The 20,803-nt window shown below is 45.0% G+C and overlaps 1 protein-coding gene across 10 annotated transcripts in view; it reads left to right on the forward strand.

Annotated features, from left to right (window-relative positions):
* LOC126281501 (PH and SEC7 domain-containing protein) overlaps window positions 1–20,803 on the forward strand; it is an 814,448-nt gene that overhangs the window by 524,996 nt on the left and 268,649 nt on the right. For all 10 annotated transcript variants that reach the window (XR_007551283.1, XM_049980532.1, XM_049980516.1 and 7 more), the window contains exon 2: window positions 7,287–7,353. Coding sequence is in view for 9 of the 10 variants with exons in the window: in XM_049980532.1 (XP_049836489.1) it covers window positions 7,287–7,353 (67 nt within the window). In the remaining variant the exon portion in view is untranslated. The remainder of the gene's footprint in view (window positions 1–7,286; window positions 7,354–20,803) is intronic.

The raw sequence follows: 20,803 nt of genomic DNA on the forward strand, positions 1-20,803 counted from the left end.
AATTTTCTTGCTTCAGCTCTTATAGTTTTATGATGGTCCAGAAGGTGGCGGCGCATACGTAGCCTTCAAAATGACGTCTCCAACGGAAGTGCGTTCCAGGCAGAGAACTGCCATTGAGTTTCTTTTGGCGGAAAACCAGAACATGACACATATTCGCGGGCGCTTGCAGAGTGTCTACGGAGACCTAGTAATGAACAAAAGTACGATGAGTCGTTGGGCGAGGCTTCCGTCGTCATTGCTATGAGGTCGCGCAAACCTGTCCTGTCTCTCTCATGCCGGCCCGCCGCACACAGCTGTGACTCCTGCACAGGTGGAACGTGCGAACGCCTCATTGTAAGTGATCAACCCATAACAGTCAAGCACCTCACTCCTCAACTGGACGTGTCTATTGGTATTGCGTACACTCGTCCACCAGTTGGAAAACTCAAAGGTATGTGTCCGCTGGGTTCCTCGCTGCCTAGTAGAAAACGGCAAAGGACAACGAAGGACCATCTGCGCGGTACAGAGGGTAAGCGTGATAGTTTTATTGTCAAATATCGTCACAGGCGATGAAACACGGGATCATCACTTCGAACTTGAAACAAAACGGCAATCAATGGAGTGGCAACTCACTACCTCTCGTCTGAAGAAAAAAATTCAAAGCCGCACCCTCAGTCCGTCAAGTCGTGGTGACGGACTTGTGGGTATCTGAAGGGGTTATTCTGTTCTACGTCTTCCCTCATGGTGCAACGATCAACTCGGAACAGTATTCTGCTACCCTTAGTAAACTGAAGAAACGACTTCAGCGTGTTCGTCGCCACAAAAATGCAAATGACTTCTCCTTCTCTATGACAGTGCAAGGCCTCATACAAGTCTGCGCACCCGAGAGCAGCTCACGAAACTTCGTTGGACTGTTCTTGTTCACTCATCCTACATCCCCGATCTCGCATCTTCCGACTTCCATCTGTTCGGCCCGACGAGGAATGCACTCCGCGGGGAGCAGTGCGTGGATGACACGGTGGTTATTGATGCAGTAAGACGTTGACACCGATGTCGACGAGTAGCGTGGTATCATGCCCTCCCAGTAAGGTGGCGTAAGGCCGTCACATTGAACGTAAATTATGTTCAAAATTAGTGTTTTGTAGTCAAAAGAGTGGGGAATAATATGGTGTATTGTAATGCTGAATAAAACCAACCTGCTTTCGGAAAAAAGTGCTACATTCCTTACTGAGCGTCGCTCGGCCACACTACTGACGGACCGGCAGACTTCTAAACTTCTTGTCGTGGTAAAAACCCTGATATTGTTGCTATCGGTTGTCGTCAGCCTGCCGCTTCACGCCGTGATCCCTCTGGTATGCCACTAGGCTCCTCCGCGGATGTTGTCACCGAGCACCTTCGCCGCCTGCAGGTCTCCTTCCACGCACTGCCATTGCCGCTTCAAAGTCCTCTGGTCCTGATGCACCGGCTGCAGACGTCTGGACGCGTGATGATTTTTGTCGTGTACCGGCATGTAGGGAGAGGGCCACGTATGTGCCGTGGCTGACCTCTGACCTTAGGCGCCGGCGGCGTTCGGGAACGCGCGGCTGGTCGATAAGGCAGAACAGCCAGCAGAGCGGAGCGGAGAGGCCGCGGCCGCCGACTGCTCTGTACTCGTGTCCCGCCGGCGCGCCGCCGCTGCCGCACGACGCCTGCTGCCCCAGTAGCGGCGCCCTGATGCGCCGGAACACCGCGTGTGCCCTACTCTCACCGCATGTTTACGTCCGCAGATGTGAGTCGTGTGAAACAGGGCTCGCTCTCTTCGTCCGCGACATCCAGAAGGCAGCAGGTGCCGGCGCCCAGGTTTCTGTCGTGTACCACGACTTCCGGAAGGCACTTTGCACAGCACAAACAAAACGTCAGCATACGTAATGTCGGACCAGCTTTCTTATTGGATTGAAGAGTTCCTAGCAAATAGTACAGATCATGTCGTTTCCAACGAGAATAATATTCAGTCATAAGTACAACTTTGGGCGTACCCCAAAGGAGGGTTGCAAGGCCCGTTAAGGTGCAAGCGACGCCAGCCGGCTCTTGGGGTGCCAGAGATGCTCCTAGTGCAAAATTTGTACACAGGGTTCGTCACAGGTAATAGCCGCCGTCTGTGGTGTCAGGGGGCGCGAAGTGCAAGATTTGTTTACAGTGCGTGTCACAATTAGTTGCAAAAATTGACGTTGGTGGAAATGTACGGTGGGGAGGGGGAACGGCAAATGATAAGTAGTTTGTGTGGCGAAATGTTCTCATGTGGGCCGTGCTTACAGTACAAACATTTTTCACAGTGTACGTAAATTACCTAATGGATAACGTCGTAGCCTCACAAGACTGTTAGCAGAAAATGCTATTACAGTAATGGAAATAAGTATTCGTACACTAGAGCGTGGAAAAATAAACTACCTTTATTGACAATATGAAACCAAAAACACTAATTGGATATGCGCTATACACATTGGCCAGTCGCCAATGCAGCTATGCTGGTGTATAGAACGAGAATTAACAAGCATTTACAAAACAAAATACAAAAACGTCTACCAAGTTCTCTACTGCACTGGGAATTAAGTATTCATACACCAACAGAAAATAACACTTCTAAAACAAAGCCAGAATATGTTTAATACTTCGTATGCATACCCTTCCGATGCATTACTTCTCGCAACCTCCGTGGCATGGAATGGACCAATTTTCTTGTAATTTCCAACGTGATACCTTCCCATTCTCGAAGGAGAGCCTCTTTCAAAGAGGCCTTACTACGGATGTCGTGTTTTCTCATTCGTGTTTCCATCTCACCCCACAAGTGTTCAATGGGATTCAGGTCCGGACTCTGAGCTGGTGTTTTAAGAGTGTGTGGAGTGTTGTAGAGCAACCACAGCCGGAGAATTTGCGCCGCCGTATGTTTGGGATCATTGTTCTGTTGGAAGTAATAATTTCTAGGAAGACCCAAGGCGTCAACACTCTATTGTAAGTTCTGTTTGAGAATGATATACACAAATCTGTCCGTGGTACCTTCCACAAACACCAATTTTCCGACACCGGAGGCTGACATACAGCCCCATGCCATCACTCCATCACCTCCATGCTTCACCGTGGATTGAATGTTGTTTCGATCGAGGTCTGTATTCGGCCTTCTCCAGACCAAGATCCTACCATCATTGTGCACGATATTAAATTTGCTTTCATCACTAAACAATACAGTATCCCAGAACTCTGCTGTCTTGGATACATGCTGTTTCGCGAATTCCATCTGCCACTTCCTGTTCTTCTTGCTGATGTAGGACTTTCGTCTCGGGAACCTCGCTCTGTAGCCCGAACGATTGAGAATGTTACGAACTGGCCTTGGAGTGATGTCCTTTCGGAAGTGGTCATGTACATATGCGGATAGTGCCGACGCTGTCGTTTTCGGGTTTTCTTGATGATTCATCGTAGCATACTGGTCTCTCTTGTTGTAAGCTTCTGTGGACGACCGTGTCGTTCACTGTTTTTTGCTACATGTCTGTCCTTATATCGTTTAATGATAGATTGCACAGTCGCTCGGCTTCGTCCTATGATGATCCCAATTTCGGCATACGACTTGTGTTGAAGATATTGGGCGACAACGTTGTTTCGTTCCTCAATGATCGTTTCCTTCCCCTTGCGGCCCATTCTGCTGTTCCACGGTACCCACGTCCGACGTGCTGTTGCTTCACGGCCGGCACACGACTACACAAGTGTGGCTTGCACTACGGGGCTGCGGCAGCCGTTTGTTTGGTTGAAAGTAGTCCGCCGTATGAACACATTTTGCCCTGTTGTAGACTCTGCGGAGTGTAACATATTTCATTTTCCCAGAGTAGATTCATGGCATATGGGAAGGTTCATTACCAAGAACATGGTTATCTGACGCTACACCATCGTACTTATTCGTATCGGCGCTGTGGGTGATTTACTATCCCAACACACCATCGTAGTTTGTCACCACCTACTGTATGAATACTTATTTCCATGACTGTATATACAAAGAAGTCGCGACGTTGGAAAGTAGCAGAGAATTACGAAAGTCCTGCAGAGGCTCGATTGGTACAATGAGTGGAAATTGACCCTGAGTATAACCAAACATAATGTATTCTTCATAAATAGGTAGAGAGAACCATTTTAGTATAATTACACATTTGCAGAACAATCAGTGGAAGCAGTCACGTCCATTAATTAACTGGGAGTGTGCGTACGGTTAGATTTAAATTGAATGATCACATAAAACTAATCGAAGAAAAAGCAGGCACCAGACTGAGATTTATTCGGAAGAACGCTTGGGAAGCGGAGTCCAACCATTGTGTTTACGAAGTACGATGGTGCACGTGATGTAACACGACAGGCAAAGGAGCCTGTGTACCCAGGATCTTTTTTTATATTTTCGTTCGTCCTTTCAAAGACCTCCATAACATTATGAGTCTTGTACTGAAATAATGTTTTTGCCTTCTTTTACTAGACAGTGCCACAGGTTACTCCCGAGTCGTACGCACAACATATACGGGTACTTGTACTAATCCGCATCAATCCACCTCGTAATGGTGGTTTAAATCTGCGAAATGCATCGTGTAATTGTGTAATTCGATATCAATAACAGTCATTGTAAAATCTAACCATAAATGCAAAAATCTTCGCGCTAAAGGATAATCACGATTAGAATCCTGGCAGCCTGTTCATCTTTACCTTCTCCGCATATGGGACAACTAGCTTTCGTACTAGCCGCCTGGGGTGAGAACACTGTTAACTGCCAGCGATGGGATGACACATGTACCATCACAAACTTTAGTGGCACAGTACTTTTTATGCCTTGTGATTGACTACCAAAGGCTTGCCTATCCATATGACAAACGCTTGTTGCTGTGTACATCTGACCTGCACCTTTCTTTTCCTTTGTGGAGACACGCGTCAGTCTTATTTACCGTACCATATTTACAATAGGGGGTACACATATCACACGACTCCTCAAATTTTCTTCAGTGATTTTTCGTGTAATGAAGGGGTCAGTGTCAGAAACCGAGTCATTTAGATTGTATGAACGCCGTTTATAACGTGTATAACTAAGGAAAGACACCAGCCGGAGTTTTCTAATACCGGACGAAAAACCTGCAGAACTTAGCATTATTTTCAAAAGTTCACTTCCCCGCGGTGTTTTTTCTTCTCCGACTCTCGTCTTCGCGCTGCTAACACTAAAAACATGTCACTGCAGTCTGGCGGATCGTTTACGGCTAATTTAAACTGATGTTAATGCCACCATTAAGAATCGACGGGACTGGTTGAGCTTTTACGACTCTGGCGTTATTAAAGGCGAGTTAGAAAATCAGCTGGAAGACGATGGAAGGAAAATCAGCGTGCCGTCCCAGCATTAAGCGATTTTACAGAAACCAGCAAAAAACGAAGTCAAGCTGACGGGAAGCGGAAGTGAACCTCGATCCCCGTGAATATGAATGTAGTGTTCCAAACACTTTATATAGATCGGTGCTGCCGACTTTAGGGATTGGACAAAAATATTGAAACACCGCAAACACAAAACATCGCCATCCTCATGTACAGTTTTCAGTGGAATCTTATGCCATTCTTCATGAAAAATGCTAATACGTTCAGGTAACGAAGATGGAGGGGGATACTGGTGCTGCACCCTTCTCTCCGAAGTAGACCACAAATGCTCAGTAATAGTGGTTAGAAAAAGTCTTGGTTGCAATTTTAGTTTTTTATTTTTCAACAACGCGTTTCGCCTTATTTAGGCATTTTCAGGTTATCTCCGAGTAACCTACATCCATCTAAATCTGCTTAGTGTATTCATCCATTGGTCTCCCTCTACAGTTTTTACCCTCTACGCTTTCCTCCAGTACTAAATTGGCGATTCCTTGATGCCTCAGAATGTGTCCTACCAACCGATCCCTTCTTGTAATCAGTTTGTGCCACAATTTTCTCTTCTTCCCAATTCTATTCAGCACTTCCTCATTAGCTACGTGATATACGAATCTAATCTTCAGCATTCTTCTGTAGCACCACAGCAACAATATTATTATTTTCCGATGAAGCCATCTGGTTGTTTGCACAGTTTGGCAGCCCAAGAAACAGGTAGCAGAGAGAGTAATAGCGTATAATAGCCAGCGCGGTCTAACGCGCTGCTTCCCGAGCGGGAAGGTGTGCGGGTTCCCGGCACGAATCCGCCCGGTGGATTAGTGTAGAGGTCTAGAGTGCCAGCCAGCCTGTTGATGGTTTTTAAGGCGGTTTTCCATCTACCTCGGCGAATGCGGTCTTGTTCCCCTTATTCCGCCTCAGTTATACTGTGTTGGCGATTGCTGTGCAAACACTGTCTCCACGTACGCGTATTCTACCACGCAAAAATTTTGGGTTACACTCGTCTGGTATGAGACGTTTCCGGGGGGCCACTGGGGGCCGAACCGCACAATAACCCTGGGTTCGGTGTTGGGCGGCAGTGCGGTGGGTGGATTGCTGTGGTGTTGAGAACCACTGAGGGCTACGACGGGACGAAGACTCTAGTCGTTTATAGGTCCCCCGTTCAATACACTACAGTACAATGGCGTACACTGCAGTATATCTGCAAGTGAAGCGCTGTCATAAGCTGCGCGTGTGAACGCAGTGCAGTGCGCAGCACTGGTACTTCACTTGATCATACTCTTCACACATGATCGATTTGTCAACATCTATTCATATGTGTATCAATCAGCTTCCTTCTTATTCCTGGTCTTATCCCGTGTCTTCACGGGGTCGGCATGTTCTGGATTTGGCAGTGTGTGGCCAGATGGCCTTCCTGGCAACTACCCCAACCCCCCTCCTCCCTGCCTCGCGTCTGCTTTCTGGGATGGAATTTGTGTACCCCATCTGTCTGCCTCTAGTGCTACACCATGACAACGTGTTCGAAATGTTTCCGAACCATGTAACTGAGGCAGGACATGGATATCAGCCCGGCATTCAACTAGTCCGGGGGGGAGGGGGCGAAACCTACAATAACCCTGGGTTCGGGGCGGCGGTGGGGTGAGCGGACTGCTGACTTGTGGGGTTGTGTACCACAGAAGGCTACGGCGGGGACGACGCCTGCCCGTCGTTTCTAGGTCCCCAGTTCAATACAATACAATAAAAGTAGATATAGAGGTGTGTGTGTGTGTGTGTGTGTGTGTGTGTGTGTGTGTGTGTGTGTGTGTGTTGTTTAGGTTCACACTGTGCTGGTTTTTAATCTGTCAGTGGTTTTGCTTGTTTGGTAAATGGAGCGCACCGACATCTTTGTAACAGTGATGCTGTTCTGTTGACAGGTAGAGGCGGGAGACGTCATCGTCAAGGTCAATGAGACGGACGTTGACAGGTTCAGCACCAAAGAGGGTGAGTATCTGCTGGGCTGTCGCCTCTAAAAAAAAATCTCTCTACGGTGGAAGTAAGAATTGTAGCAACAAATGACGGTCAGAAATTGAGTAGTGGCTCATAGAAAAGGTGCAGCGTACCGAAAAAAATCTTGCCTTTCGATACTGACTTCCATTTTGGTAATCACGAACCTTTACGCATATTGTCTAGTGCACGTTGGAAAGTAGAAATGAAGTACATTGAATGTCGTACTGTAGTCCCATCTTCATAACTTATAAAATCCGCCGATATCGCTGACTCCAACCTTTTGCAGAATTATATAGCACGTATCTAGCTCGCGTTTTATGACCTTTGTGCAGACTGAAAATATTCTCTTTGGGAATCAAGATGAATTCAGCAAGCAGCGATCTTAAGAAATTCGGCTCGGTCTATGCGTCTGCGAGACCCAGAAGGCAATACATAAAGGCACCTAGGCTGATGTCGTGTTTGTTGACTTCCGGAAGGGATTCGGTGCAGTTTCGCACCGTCGCCTATTGAATAAATTACGAGCTCACGGAATTTCATTTCAACTTAGTGATGGGATCGAGGACTTTTCTGGCAGTTAGAACTCAAAGCGTCGCCCTCCGCGGATCGAAATCGTCACTTGTGAAGTTAACTTTTGGAGTACCCGAGGGAGCGTTGCTGTTCACGACGTTCGCTGCCTGACAAAGAAAGCGAAGCGCCGAGAAGCCATGGTCGGATGTCAGTGTAACTTCGTACACTTACACGCCATCTACAGGTATGTGAAAGATTAGAGATGCTATTATCTGTGAGAAGTAGAACGGCCACCGGAGTGCATTAGTGGTGGTTGTATTTCGTTTTGTTGCCAAGCCTTGTAGGGTATGTAAGGGAACGCGAACAGCGTCAGATGTTGAGTGATCACAGAGAAGGGCACGGAGATTCCGCATACTCGTATGGGACAGCGTTATCAGCACCTGGCAGTTTGAAAGTGGTCTTACTGTAGGGTCTCCATTTGGAGCAACCGTATATGAGAATGTCCCGATGTTAGACTGAACGGGAACGTGGGTGCAGGCATACTCGCCGTCAATGTTAAGGTCTTCCACCTCTGACTGCCACAAGGGATAATCGCCGTATTGTGCACCAAGCACATAGTAACCGCTTCACATCCGTGCCAGCCGTCAGAAAACAAGTTGATGGACTTCCAAGATTCCCCCGTCGACTAAATCCTCTCAAGTATTTCCCTGTCTAGCCGCGAGTGAGTAGAAGGTGATACAGACGTTGTGCAGTATTACTGGCCAATATTATTCACCCACAACTACCTCGTTTATCCAGAAATGCAACTTTCAGGCTAATCCTTCCCTGGATTACCACAATGACTCGGTCCCTAGAACTTTCTCCCACATGTTCAAATGGTTCAAATGGCAATAAGCGCCGGCCGCGGTGGCCGTGCGGTTCTGGCGCTACAGTCTGGAACCGTGCGACCGCTACGGTCGCAGGTTCGAATCCTGCCTCGGGCATGAGTGTGTGTGATGTCCTTAGGTTAGTTAGGTTTAAGTAGTTCTAAGTTCTAGGGGACTTATGACCAAAGATGTTGAGTCCCATAGTGCTCAGAGCCATTTGAACCATTTTGGCCCTAAGCACTATGGGACTTAATATCTAAGGTCATCAGTCTCCTAGACTTGGAAATACTTAAACCTAACTAACCTAAGGACATCACACATATCCATGCCCGAGGCAGGATTCGAACCTGCGACCGTAGCATCAGCGCGGTTCCGGACTGAAGCGCCGAGAACCGCTCGGCCACAGCGGCCGGCCTCCTACATGTTCAGTGCACCGTTCTCGCAGATGCAGTCCCTCGTAGCAGATCCCGTTTCGTATTGGAATCTTCCGAGGATGCAACCAAACTATGTGGCTACGATAGAATTTCAGATAGCTGATGTACTTTAAATAATATTCTGTAATACCATTACCGCGCATTTATTAATAAACAGCATAAAATGATTCTTAATTAATCAGTTCGATACAATTAAACTCTGGGTTGCGTAAAATCAAGAGCACTTTCGACACAGAGGTCAGAGCAGAATTACATCCTACTGTCGGCTGAAGTGGATGGGTCGCAACAGAAAGCTCATAATACACTTCGTATGACTTCGGAATGATTCATACATTGTTGGAATAGTACTTGTTTACTAATATAAATAGTTTAGCTCGTGGCGGAATTATGGTTTTTCTTGGAGTCAGTTTCCTGGTTCGTTTGATGCGACGCGCCACGAATTCCTCTCGTGTGCCAATCTGTCCATCTACAGAACAGCACTTGCAACCTACGTCCTTATCTACTTGAGGTATTTATTCCAGTCTCCGTCTTCCTCTACAGTTTTTCCCCTCTACAGTTCGCTCTAGTACCAAGGGCGTTATTCCCGTACGTCGTAACATACGTCCTATCATCCTGTCCTTCTTCTTCTTCTTCTTCTTCTTCTTCATTTCAGTGTTTTCCATATATTTCTTTCCGATTCTGCGCAGAACCTCCTCATTTCTTATCTTATCATGCAACCTAATTTTCAACATCCTTCTGTAGCACATAATCTTAAATGCTTCGATTCTCTTTTGTTCCGGTTTTCCTACAGACAGTTTTTCACTACCATACAATGTTGTTCTCCAAACGTACATCCTCAGAAATTTCTTCTTTAAATTAAGAAAAATGGTTCAAATGGCTCTGAGCACTATGGGACTTCTGTGGTCATCAGTCCCCTTGAACTTAGAACTACTTAAACCTAACTAACTTAAGGACATCACACACATCCATGCCCAAGGCAGGATTCGAACCTGCGACCGTAGCGGTCGCGCGGTTCCGGACTGTAGACACTAGAACCGCTCGGCCACCCTGGCCGGCTACGCATGGTTTCTTCGCAGTTACATTCTTTGTACCTTTCTTTCCAACTTCTGTGATTGCCATTTTTAGAGATGTTCATTCGTCTCCAACTGTACTGCCTACTGAGCTATTCATCATTACTATTTCTACAGCCTTAGAAAACTTCAAGCGTGTCTCGTCATTCCTTAGTACTTCCGTGTCCCACTTCGTTGTACATGGATTCTTCCTGATCAATCTCTTAAACTTCAGCCTACTCTTGATCACTACTAAATGGTGTTCTGATTCTCTATCTGCTCCTGGGTACGCCTTACAATCCAGTGTCTGATTTTGAACTCTCTGCCCGACCATAGTGTAATGTAATGTAATGTAATGTAACTCAAATCTTCCTATCACCCTGCCTTTTCCAAGTATACCTCCTCCTCTTGTGATTATTGAACAGACTATTCGATATTACTTGCTGAAATGTATTGCAGAACTCAATTAATTTTTCTCGTCTCTCGCTCCTGTTATCAAGTCCGTATTCTCCCGTAAGCCATTCTTCTACACCTTCCCCTAAAATCACATTACAATCCCCCATGACTACTAGATTTTCATCTCCATTTACATACTGAATTACCCGTCCGATATCCTCATAAGCTCTCTCTCTCTCTCTCTCTCTCTCACTCTCACTCTCACTCTCACTCTCACTCTCACTCTCACTCTCACTCTCTCTCTCTCCATCTTCGGATTGCGACGTCGGCAAGTATACCTGCACTATAGTTGTCTGTGTTGGTTTGTCGATTCTGATGAGAGCAACACTCTCTGCCCTACCTTCCTATTCATAATAAATCCTGTTCCTGTTATATCGTTTTTTTGCTACTGTAGATATTACCCTATACTGATCTGACCAGAAATCCTTGTCTACTTCCCATTTCACTTAACCCTCCCCACTCCCTCCACACTCTCCCACTGTATCTAGACATCAGCATTTCTCTTTTCAGATTTTGTAGCTTTCATGCCATAATCGAACTTCTGATGTTACATGCCTTATTCGCAGAACGTTATCCTTTCGTTGGTTATTCAGGCTTTTTCTCGTGGTTACCTCCCCTCCTCAGTCCTCTCCCGGAGATTGGAATGGCGGACTGGCCCGGAATCTTCTGGCAATGGAGAGATCATCATAACAGTTTTTCAGTTAGAGGCCACATGTCCTGTGGATACACATTACGTGTCTTCAATGCAGTGATTTCCATTGCATTCTGCATCCTCATGCCCTCGATCGTTCCTGATTCTTCCGCCTTTAGGGGCACTTTCCATGCCCAGGGCGAGAGAGTGCCCTTAACTTGCGTCCGCTCCTCCACCCTCTTTGACAAGGTCGTTGGATAAATGAGGGTGACATCATATGCCGTAAGCATTCGGTCGCCATTACTGTTGATTTTTATTCAAAATTTAAGCGTTGCCGGGGTTCGAACCTGGGACCGACGAAGTTACTAATCAAAAAAGCTATCCCTGGACCACGGGCCTTATTATGGTAGTAAACGTTTGATGAGTTTACGATTGCCCTTTGCAGTTATTACGGCAAAATTTGGTTGTAATTTAATATTTAACGTAAGAAGAGTAGCAGTTCCACATCTAAGGGTTGGTGAATCTCCGTACTTTAGAATCGACACGTTAGATTTGCTCTGACGATTCGCTCAGTGTCCTCATCCCACTGGCATATTTTAAGCACCATGTGGTGTTACCACCCTAGGGGCGTGCATTCCAACCGTGGGAACTGCTTTTTTGCCACTCTAGCGCTCTATTTTGCTACGTAACAGAGATAATTTTTATCATAACTGCAGCATTCAAATACGATGTTAAAATAATAAAATACGAGGTATTCGAAATAAGAGGATCCTTACAGGCTCCCTCTCAACATTCTGTCATTTGCCACTATTAGTCAGAGATAAACAGCGGTTGGAATAGGGAATTACCGCCCCAGGCGTAGACATCCACACTCAAACTACAGCCTTTGGAGAGGTTGCGGGACCGGGAGGCATGGCTTACTAATGAATGCACTTACATTGTGTTCAGCGATGAATCGCGGTTCTGCACTACGCCGGATGTCCATCGTCAACGAGTATGGCGGCGACCAGAGGAGACGTCCCATTCTTCCGAGAGTTCGAGAGGCACAGCGGTGTCACTGCTGGCGACGTAGTATCGAGAGTCATCGGGTATTACTTCAGATCACGGCTGGTTGTGGCTGATGGAACTCTGACGTCACGGGGACATCCCACCTCCTCATGTATTATCTCTGACGCGTCGGTATCGGGCATCAACAGTACAGTGCTCATCCACACCTGACACCTGTCTTTATGAGGTGTCTGAGTGATGTTGGTACTCCACCAAGGCCAACAACATTCTCACATTTGCCCCCGATAGAGCATGAGTGCAACCAGCTCTGGTGTCAACTGTGGCCCATTGCCAGTATCGAGGATATCAAGTATCAATTGCAACAGTCACGGCGTAGCTTACCTCCGGGGGGGGGGGGGGGGGGGGGGGTATGCAGTAACTTTATGCTTTATGACATTCTTAATCGAATCATTGCAGGTATCATGACCAGAGGGATGTAACCGTCATAGTGATAAGTGGGATCATACGGCCAACTGGTTTGTACATTTGATTCGGTTTTGTAATCACTGAAATGCCATCACATACCTCTCAAAACGTGACGTTTCATTATTTTGTTTCTTCCCCCCCCCCCCTCGCTCCCGCCCCCCCCCCCCCCCCTTCTTTCTGGGTACTTATAATAAATAATTCGATGGATTACGTGTGAAGATTTGTGATGCTGTCGTTTATAGGAACGTCGCAGCACCAGAGAATTATATGTTGGGATTTGCAAGGTAGCAGATGAATCCTGAACGTAAATAAAACTAACATATTGCATATAAATGGGTGGAAATAACAATTGCTGTGCGATTACGCTATTACCACTAAATCAGGAGAACAGCAGCAAGTGTAAAATAAGCGGGAGCATGCGTGACGATTGATATTAAGTGCAACAAACGCACAGAAGTAGTTACAGATACAAGACTGATATTATTATAATAATACAAAGAAATTACAATTCACGCACAAAGGACGTGGATTAGATAACACTTGTTCGGCTTGTTCTTGATTGTTGCTCGTGTCTGGGTCTAACATGTTTGACAGAGACGATTGAAAAGATCCATAGAGCAACAGCTCGTTCCCCTCGGATTTGTTTAGGAAGCAAGCGGAAATGTACCTCAAACTCCGAAGGGGTTCGCTCTGTACTATTACCCATAGTTTATTGTGTGTGGAACTGGATTGTCTGCTGTGGCTATTTCTTGGAAACCTTATTGGAATGTGTTTTAAGTATTTACGAAGACAGATGGCTTGAAACTGGATGTAATGTCCGAAACTAGTCACCACCAATAAATGACGGATACTATATAGTCGTGTGTGTCACGTAAAGGTATAATGATGAAATTCCGTAAGTCCAAGAAGAATCAAGCAACATAGTACTTCTTGTCAGATTGGTGCTCATCCTGTAGAGGTTTACGCCAGTCATTCTCCCACGCACTTCTCGCAAAAGGAACAGAAAAAGGGGGCGGGGGTCCTGACGGGAGATAACACGACGACAGGGATATCAAAAGTACTCTTCGTCGCAGGCTCCAGGTTGGGATTTAGATGTGTAGTCGCAGGTGTACCTAAACTGGCAAAAATTTTTTTTTTCTTAATTATTGTTCAGAATATGTAGTGCTTATCCGGGAGTATCTCTGCACAGTTGTAGGATTTGGTAGTGAATGACTAACGGGATATGAATAACTATTACTTGCAAACACTTAAATCATGGATGTTATGGATGTTACGCGACGCTGTCTTGGGGCTTCGCGAAATGCCGGCGATCCGGACGCTGTGGCGGGGACCGGCTGGACGGAACTAGCACATCATTCCGTTGCAGCTTCTGACGTTTGGCTTTGTGCCAATTTTTACTTCAGGATTCTGATGGGTTTTTCAGTTGATTTCATGTTTTACTAAAACTGGATAAACCTTTTCTCGCGTGGTATCGGCGCTCCTAGACGCCCCTACGTAATTACCTGGTAATGAACTGCAAAGTGTTAATTTCGTGCAGTGTTGTGTCTCTGCTCAATCAAACTATCAATCAGTTCATCAGTCTTAGCGTTCTGCCTTGAAGGACAGTGATTCGAAAAAAAAGCATCACAATCCAAACCTGTACCTTCAAAATGAAATACTTTTGCTTCAACGTTTGTCTCTTTTGCCTGGGTTATTTAAAGGAAGGGAGTCCTCCACCTACAATTTGCTACTTTATTGTTGTTAATTTCTCTATTGTCGCCTAAAGGACGACGAATGGGGGGGGGGGGCGGAAATAAGAAACCAGGTGCGTAATTTATCATTAAATCGTGTGACCTTCGTTCTGTATTCCGTACGTGAATTCTTGTTTGTACCGTTCCTGAATTGAAAATGAGGAAGAAGACCTGCATTTGCCGAGAATGGAAAACAGTCTTAAACCATATATATACTGGCATGTTTACCTGGAGTAAATACAAGTCCGGTTCACAATCTTGTCCAGAAATATAGCGCGCCGTGAATTTAGCTGTATGAGCAGCTTACATGAATTGTTTAACCCAACCATAGAAGTACGATGGAACCAGAACCGTTAATTGTGTTTACTTGGGAAGCAGCTTCAACGATAAAAATCTTTGTATTAATAAAGCTGTAAAGATGTACGTCCTGAAGTTCGTGCTGACTCACCTGATACAGTGTAACTAGTACAAATTTACTTCTACATATATCCTTCGAACCACTGTGAAGTGGATGGTTTGCCAGTGCTTTCCATTGTGCGACTTAAGATCCGCCTTCCCAGCTTTACGTCCGCTGGTATCTCATTGGAGCCGGCCTGGGTGACCGAGCGGTTCTAGGCGCTTCAGTCTGGAACGGCGCGATGGCTACGGTCGCAAGTTCGAATGCTGCCTGGGGCATGGGTGTATGTGATGTCCTTAGGTTAGTTAGGTTTAAGTAGTTCTAAGTTCTAGGGGACTGATGACCTCAGAAGTTGAGTCCCATAGTGCTCAGAGCCATTTGAACCATTTGATTTTGGTACCTCATCTCCTACCTTTCAGGTTTCATAGAAGTTCCCTCGCATACCTTTGAGGACTAAAACTGCTGTATGAGGGGATATTGCGAAGACAAGGCTTAGGCATATCCTTCCCTCCAGGAGGGCCAGTCTCGCAAGGTATGCGGGAGGATTTATGTGAAGGCGGAAGTAGGTGACAAACAATATTAATAGCAGCCTACCGGAAGGTTTCAAATCGGCGAAACTTCGCTTCAGAGTGAAATCTAATTCTGTATCCGTTGTAGGCTGACGGCGTTTTCCCAGTATCCTACGAATGAACCAAAGTCCTGTTACTGAGCTTATTTTGATCATACCACTTAATATTTGTACAAAATGTTATACTAAGGTTTTTGTGTGAGTTGACTGATTCAAATTGTGACGCGTCATTTATATTGTAGCCATTGGGTACAACTTCTAGTGTTTCATAAAGCGCTGAGTTTTACATCCCGGAACATTTAAAACAAGCTGCCTAAATTTGCACCACTATTAAATATTATACAACTCCAACTTGACATTTCTGCAGCTCGTTTCAGACGTTACTTTATTGCAGGTGACTGGAAAAAAACCACTGAGGCTACTATCGTCTGTCAGGTCACGAAAGTAAAACGTGATCGGCAAGGTTCCCAACACACTACCACGAGGCGCGCCTGAAGCTGCTTCTACCTGTGACGAGTGGTCTATATCCAAGATAACGTGCTGCGTCCTCTTTATCAAGTAATAGCCAATCAAGCCACTCGTTTCGTTTGATACCCGATGTGATGTGTGAAGGTGCGAGAGTTTCCAGATATTTTGTAGCCAAAGGTGGAAATAAATAATTTCGTTGAGTGGAATGCAAATCTCATACTATATTTGTATATAAATGAACAAGATTTATTAACAGAATTATATACATTTTGTTAGCCAGTATAATCGTTCAGGATATAAAGTTTTAATTATTATGTAAGAAGATTTATTAGGAGACAGGTCCAGAATTGAGTATTTTATTATTTGCATGAGGTATTCTGCTTTGTCTCCGTGCCCTTACAAGAGAATTGAAGACGTATTTGGAGTCTTGATGGGCAAAGTACCCCCCCATGAACCATGGACCTTGCCGTTGGTGGGGAGGCTTGCGTGCCTCAGCGATACAGATGGCCGTACCGTAGGTGCAACCACAACGGAGGGGTATCTGTTGAAAGGCCAGACAAACGTGTGATTCCTGAAAAGGAGCAGCAGCCTTTTCAGTAGTTGCACGGGCAACAGTCTGGATGATTGACTGATCTGGCCTTGCAACAGTAACCAAAACGGCCTTGCTGTGCTGGTACTGCGAACGGCTGAAAGCAAGGGGAAACTACAGCCGTAATTTTTCCCGAGGACATGCAGTTTTACTGTATGATTAAATGATGATGGCAGCCTCTTGGGTAAAATATTCCGGAGGTAAAATAGTCCCCCATTCGGATCTCCGGCCGGGGACTACTCAGGAGGACGTCGTTATCAGGAGAAAGAAAACTGGCGTTCTACGGATCGGAGCGTGAAATGTCAGATCACTTAATCGGGCAAGCAGGTTAGAAAATTTAAAAAGGGAAATGGATAGGTTAAAGTTAGATATAGTGGGAATTAGTGAAGTTCGGTGGCAGGAGGAACAAGACTTCTGGTCAGGTGACTACAGGGTTATAAACACAAAATCAAATAGGGGTAATGCAGGAGTAGGTTTAATAATGAATAGGAAAATAGGAATGCGGGTAAGCTACTACAAACAGCATAGTGAAAGTATTATAGTGGCCAAGATAGACACGAAGCCCATGCCTACTACAGTAGTACAGTTTTATATGCCAACTAGCTCTGCAGATGACGAAGAAATTGAAGAAATGTATGAGGAGATAAAAGAAATTATTCAGGTAGTGAAGGGAGACGAAAATTTAATAGTCATGGGTGACTGGAATTCGTCAGTAGGAAAAGGGAGAGAAGGAAACATAGTAGGTGCTTATGGAGTGGGGCTAAGAAATGAAAGAGGGAGCCGTCTGGTAGAATTTTGCACAGAGCATAATTTAATCATAGCTAACATTTGGTTCAAGAATCATAAAAGAAGGTTGTATACATGGAAGAATCCTGGAGATACTAAAAGGTATCAGATAGATTATATAACGGTAAGACAGAGATTTAGGAATCAGGTTTTAAATTGTAGGACATTTCCAGGGGCAGATGTGGGCTCGGACCACAATCTATTGGTTATGACCTGTAGGTTAAAACTGAAGAAACTGCAAAAAGGTGGGAATTTAAGGACATGGGATCAGGATAAGCTGAAAGTATCAGAGGTTGTACAGAGTTTCAAGGAGAGTATAAGGGAACAATTGACAGTAATGGGGGAAAGAAACACAGTAGAAGAAGAATGGGTAGCTCTGAGGGATGAAGTAGTGAAGGCAGCAGAGGATACAGTAGGTAAAAAGACGAGGGCTGCTAGAAATCCTTGGGTAACAGAAGAAATATTGAATTTAATTGATGAAAGGAGAAAATATAAAAATGCAGTAAATGAAGCAGGCAAAAAGGAATACAGACGTCTCAAAAATGAGATCGACAGGAAGTGCAAAATGGCTAAGCAGGGATGGCTAGAGGACAAATGTTAGGATGTAGAAGCGTATCTCACTAGGGGTAAGATAGATACTGCCTACAGGAAAATTAAAGAGACTATTGGAGAAAAGAGAACCACTTGTATGAATATCAAGAGCTCAGATGGGAACCCACTTCTAAGCAAAGAGGGGAAGGCAGAAAGGTGGAAGGAGTATATAGAAGGTTTTTACAAGGGCGATGTACATGAGGACAATATCATGGAAATGGAAGAGGATGTAGATGAAGACGAAATGGGAGATACGATACTGCGTGAAGAGTTTGACAGAGCACTGAAAGACCTGAGTCGAAACAAGGCCCCCGGAGTAGACAACATTCCATTAGAACTACCGACGGCCTTGGGAGAGCCAGTCATGACAAAACTCTACCAGCTGGTGAGAAAGATGTATGAGACAGGTGAAATACCCTCAGACTTCAAGAAGAATATAATAATTCCAATCCCAAAGAAAGCAGGTGTTGACAAATGTGAAAATTACCGAACTATCAGTTTAATAAGTCACAGCTGCAAAATACTAATGCGAATTATTTACAGACGAATGGAAAAACTGGTAGATGCGGACCTAGGGGAGGATCAGTTTGGATTCCGTAGAAATGTTGGAACACGTGAGGCAATACTGACCTTACGACTTGTCTTAGACGAAAGATTAGGGAAAGTCAAACCTACGTTTCTAACATTTGTAGACTTAGAGAAAGCTTCTGACAATGTTGACTGGAATACTCTCTTTCAAAATCTGAAGGTGGCAGGGGTAAAATACAGGGAGCGAAAGGCTATTTACAATTTGTACAGAAACCAGATGGCAGTCACAAGAGTCGAGGGGCATGAAAGGGAAGCAGTGGTTGGGAAAGGAGTGAGACAGGGTTGTAGCCTCTCCCCGATGTTATTCAATCTGTATTTTGAGCAAGCAGTAAAGGAAATAAAAGAAAAATTTGGAGTAGGTCTTAAAATTCGTGGAGAAGAAATAAAAACTTTGAGGTTCGCCGATGACATTGTAATTCTGTCAGAGACGGCAAAGGACTTGGAAGAGCAGTTGAACGGAATGGGCAGTGTCTTGAAAGGACGATATAAGATGAACATCAACAAAAGCAAAACGAGGATAATCGAATGTAGTCAAATTAAATCGGGTGATGCTGAGGGAATTAGATTAGGAAATGAGACACTTAAAGTAGTAAAAGAGTTTTGCTATTTAGGAAGCAAAATAACTGATGATGGTCGAAGTAGAGAGGATATAAAATGTAGACTGGCAATGGCAAGGAAAGCGTTTCTGAAGAAGAGAAATTTGTTAACATCGAATATAGATTTATGTATCAGGAAGTCGTTTCTGAAAGTATTTGTATGGAGTGTAGCCATGTATGGAAGTGAAACATGGACGATAACTAGTTTGGACAAGAAGAGAATAGAAGCTTTCGAAATGTGGTGCTACAGAAGAATACTGAAGATAAGGTGGATAGATCACGTAACTAATGAGGTTGTATTGAATAGGATTGGGGAGAAGAGAAGTTTGTGGCACAACTTGACTAGAAGAAGGAATCGGTTTGTAGGACATGTTTTGAGGCATCAAGGGATCACAAATTTAGCATTGGAGGGCAGCGTGGAGGGTAAAAATCGTAGAGGGAGGCCAAGAGATGAATACACTAAGCAGATTCAGAAGGATGTAGGTTGCAGTAGGTACTGGGAGATGAAGAAGCTTGCACAGGATAGAGTAGCATGGAGAGCTGCATCAAATCAGTCTCAGGACTGAAGACGACAACAACAACAACATGGGCAAAGTAGTCTAAGACGGAAGAGTCTTCTGCGCCAACCACGCTGTCAAGGAATACCAATCACCAGACGTTTATATCAATAATGTGTAATGTATTTTTTTTAAAAAAAAGAATGGTTGTTATTCTTTACACAGAAGGTATCCTGTAGGAAGATACTTACTATCTAGTACGTGTTGTAGTTAAAGGCGCAATAAAAGCCTTAAAAATCGTAATTGCCAAGTCCTAATTTTTAGTAGAGATTAAGTTATTCTACGGATAAGAATATTTATCAAGTCTAGGATTTGCAGGCTACTCGAGCTGAAGATCACAATGAGGCAACTTCAAATACAAGCGAACCCTCGCAGTGGTACTTTCATTAATAAACGTTAGCGTGGTACAGAGTCAGATGCTTTCCAGAAGTCAAGAAATACAGCATCTGACTACTTTGGTCCATGGCTTTCACGGTGTCATGTGAGAAAGCGCGGAGAAGAATTCTGAAGAATTTTATAATTCGTTTGCTGGTATGCGGCATGTATTATTCATGATTGGTACTGCGCTCCACTGAATTTGACGTGTCTGTTGAACTTTTGCTTCAGTGTAGACTCGCAGAAGTGGTCTGCACATGTTCGTTTGGATGTAAAGATTCGCGAAGAACGAAGAGGAAATCATAAGTCGAAGAGCTTGCCGTCACGCCGAACTTCGCACAGCTCCATAAGTTGGTCTGGACTTCCCCGTAGCCTGGAATTATATCCCCGTAATGGAGCCTCAGAACCCGTCTGAGTGACTGGATACCTATAAAACCGCTGCTGCAGAAGAGATTTGTCGCAATGGAAGTTCCGAATCAGAACGTATCTGGTAGCACCTGTAAAGAGACTGTAGTAGGAATTTGTATATCTATAGAAGGCGACACGCTTTGGAGATGAAGAAGAGAGATGACGTACGTGTGGCAGAAGACACCAGCGCCTGAGTCGCTCCAAAGACGACTGAGAAAGTGCTGCGGCTGCTGATTGGTTCGGTAAGGGAATGTGTGTTGTTGGATTGTGAATAACGAGTGCTGTGGTCGTGACGTTGCTGTGAGACTTCAGTGTGCACGAGTGCCGGTGTGTCTCCCATGCTGCGGGCGCCGCTGTGTGTGAACGGTTTGTGCG

This window comes from Schistocerca gregaria, chromosome 1 (assembly GCF_023897955.1).
Source record: "Schistocerca gregaria isolate iqSchGreg1 chromosome 1, iqSchGreg1.2, whole genome shotgun sequence".
Lineage (NCBI taxonomy): Eukaryota > Metazoa > Arthropoda > Insecta > Orthoptera > Acrididae > Schistocerca > Schistocerca gregaria.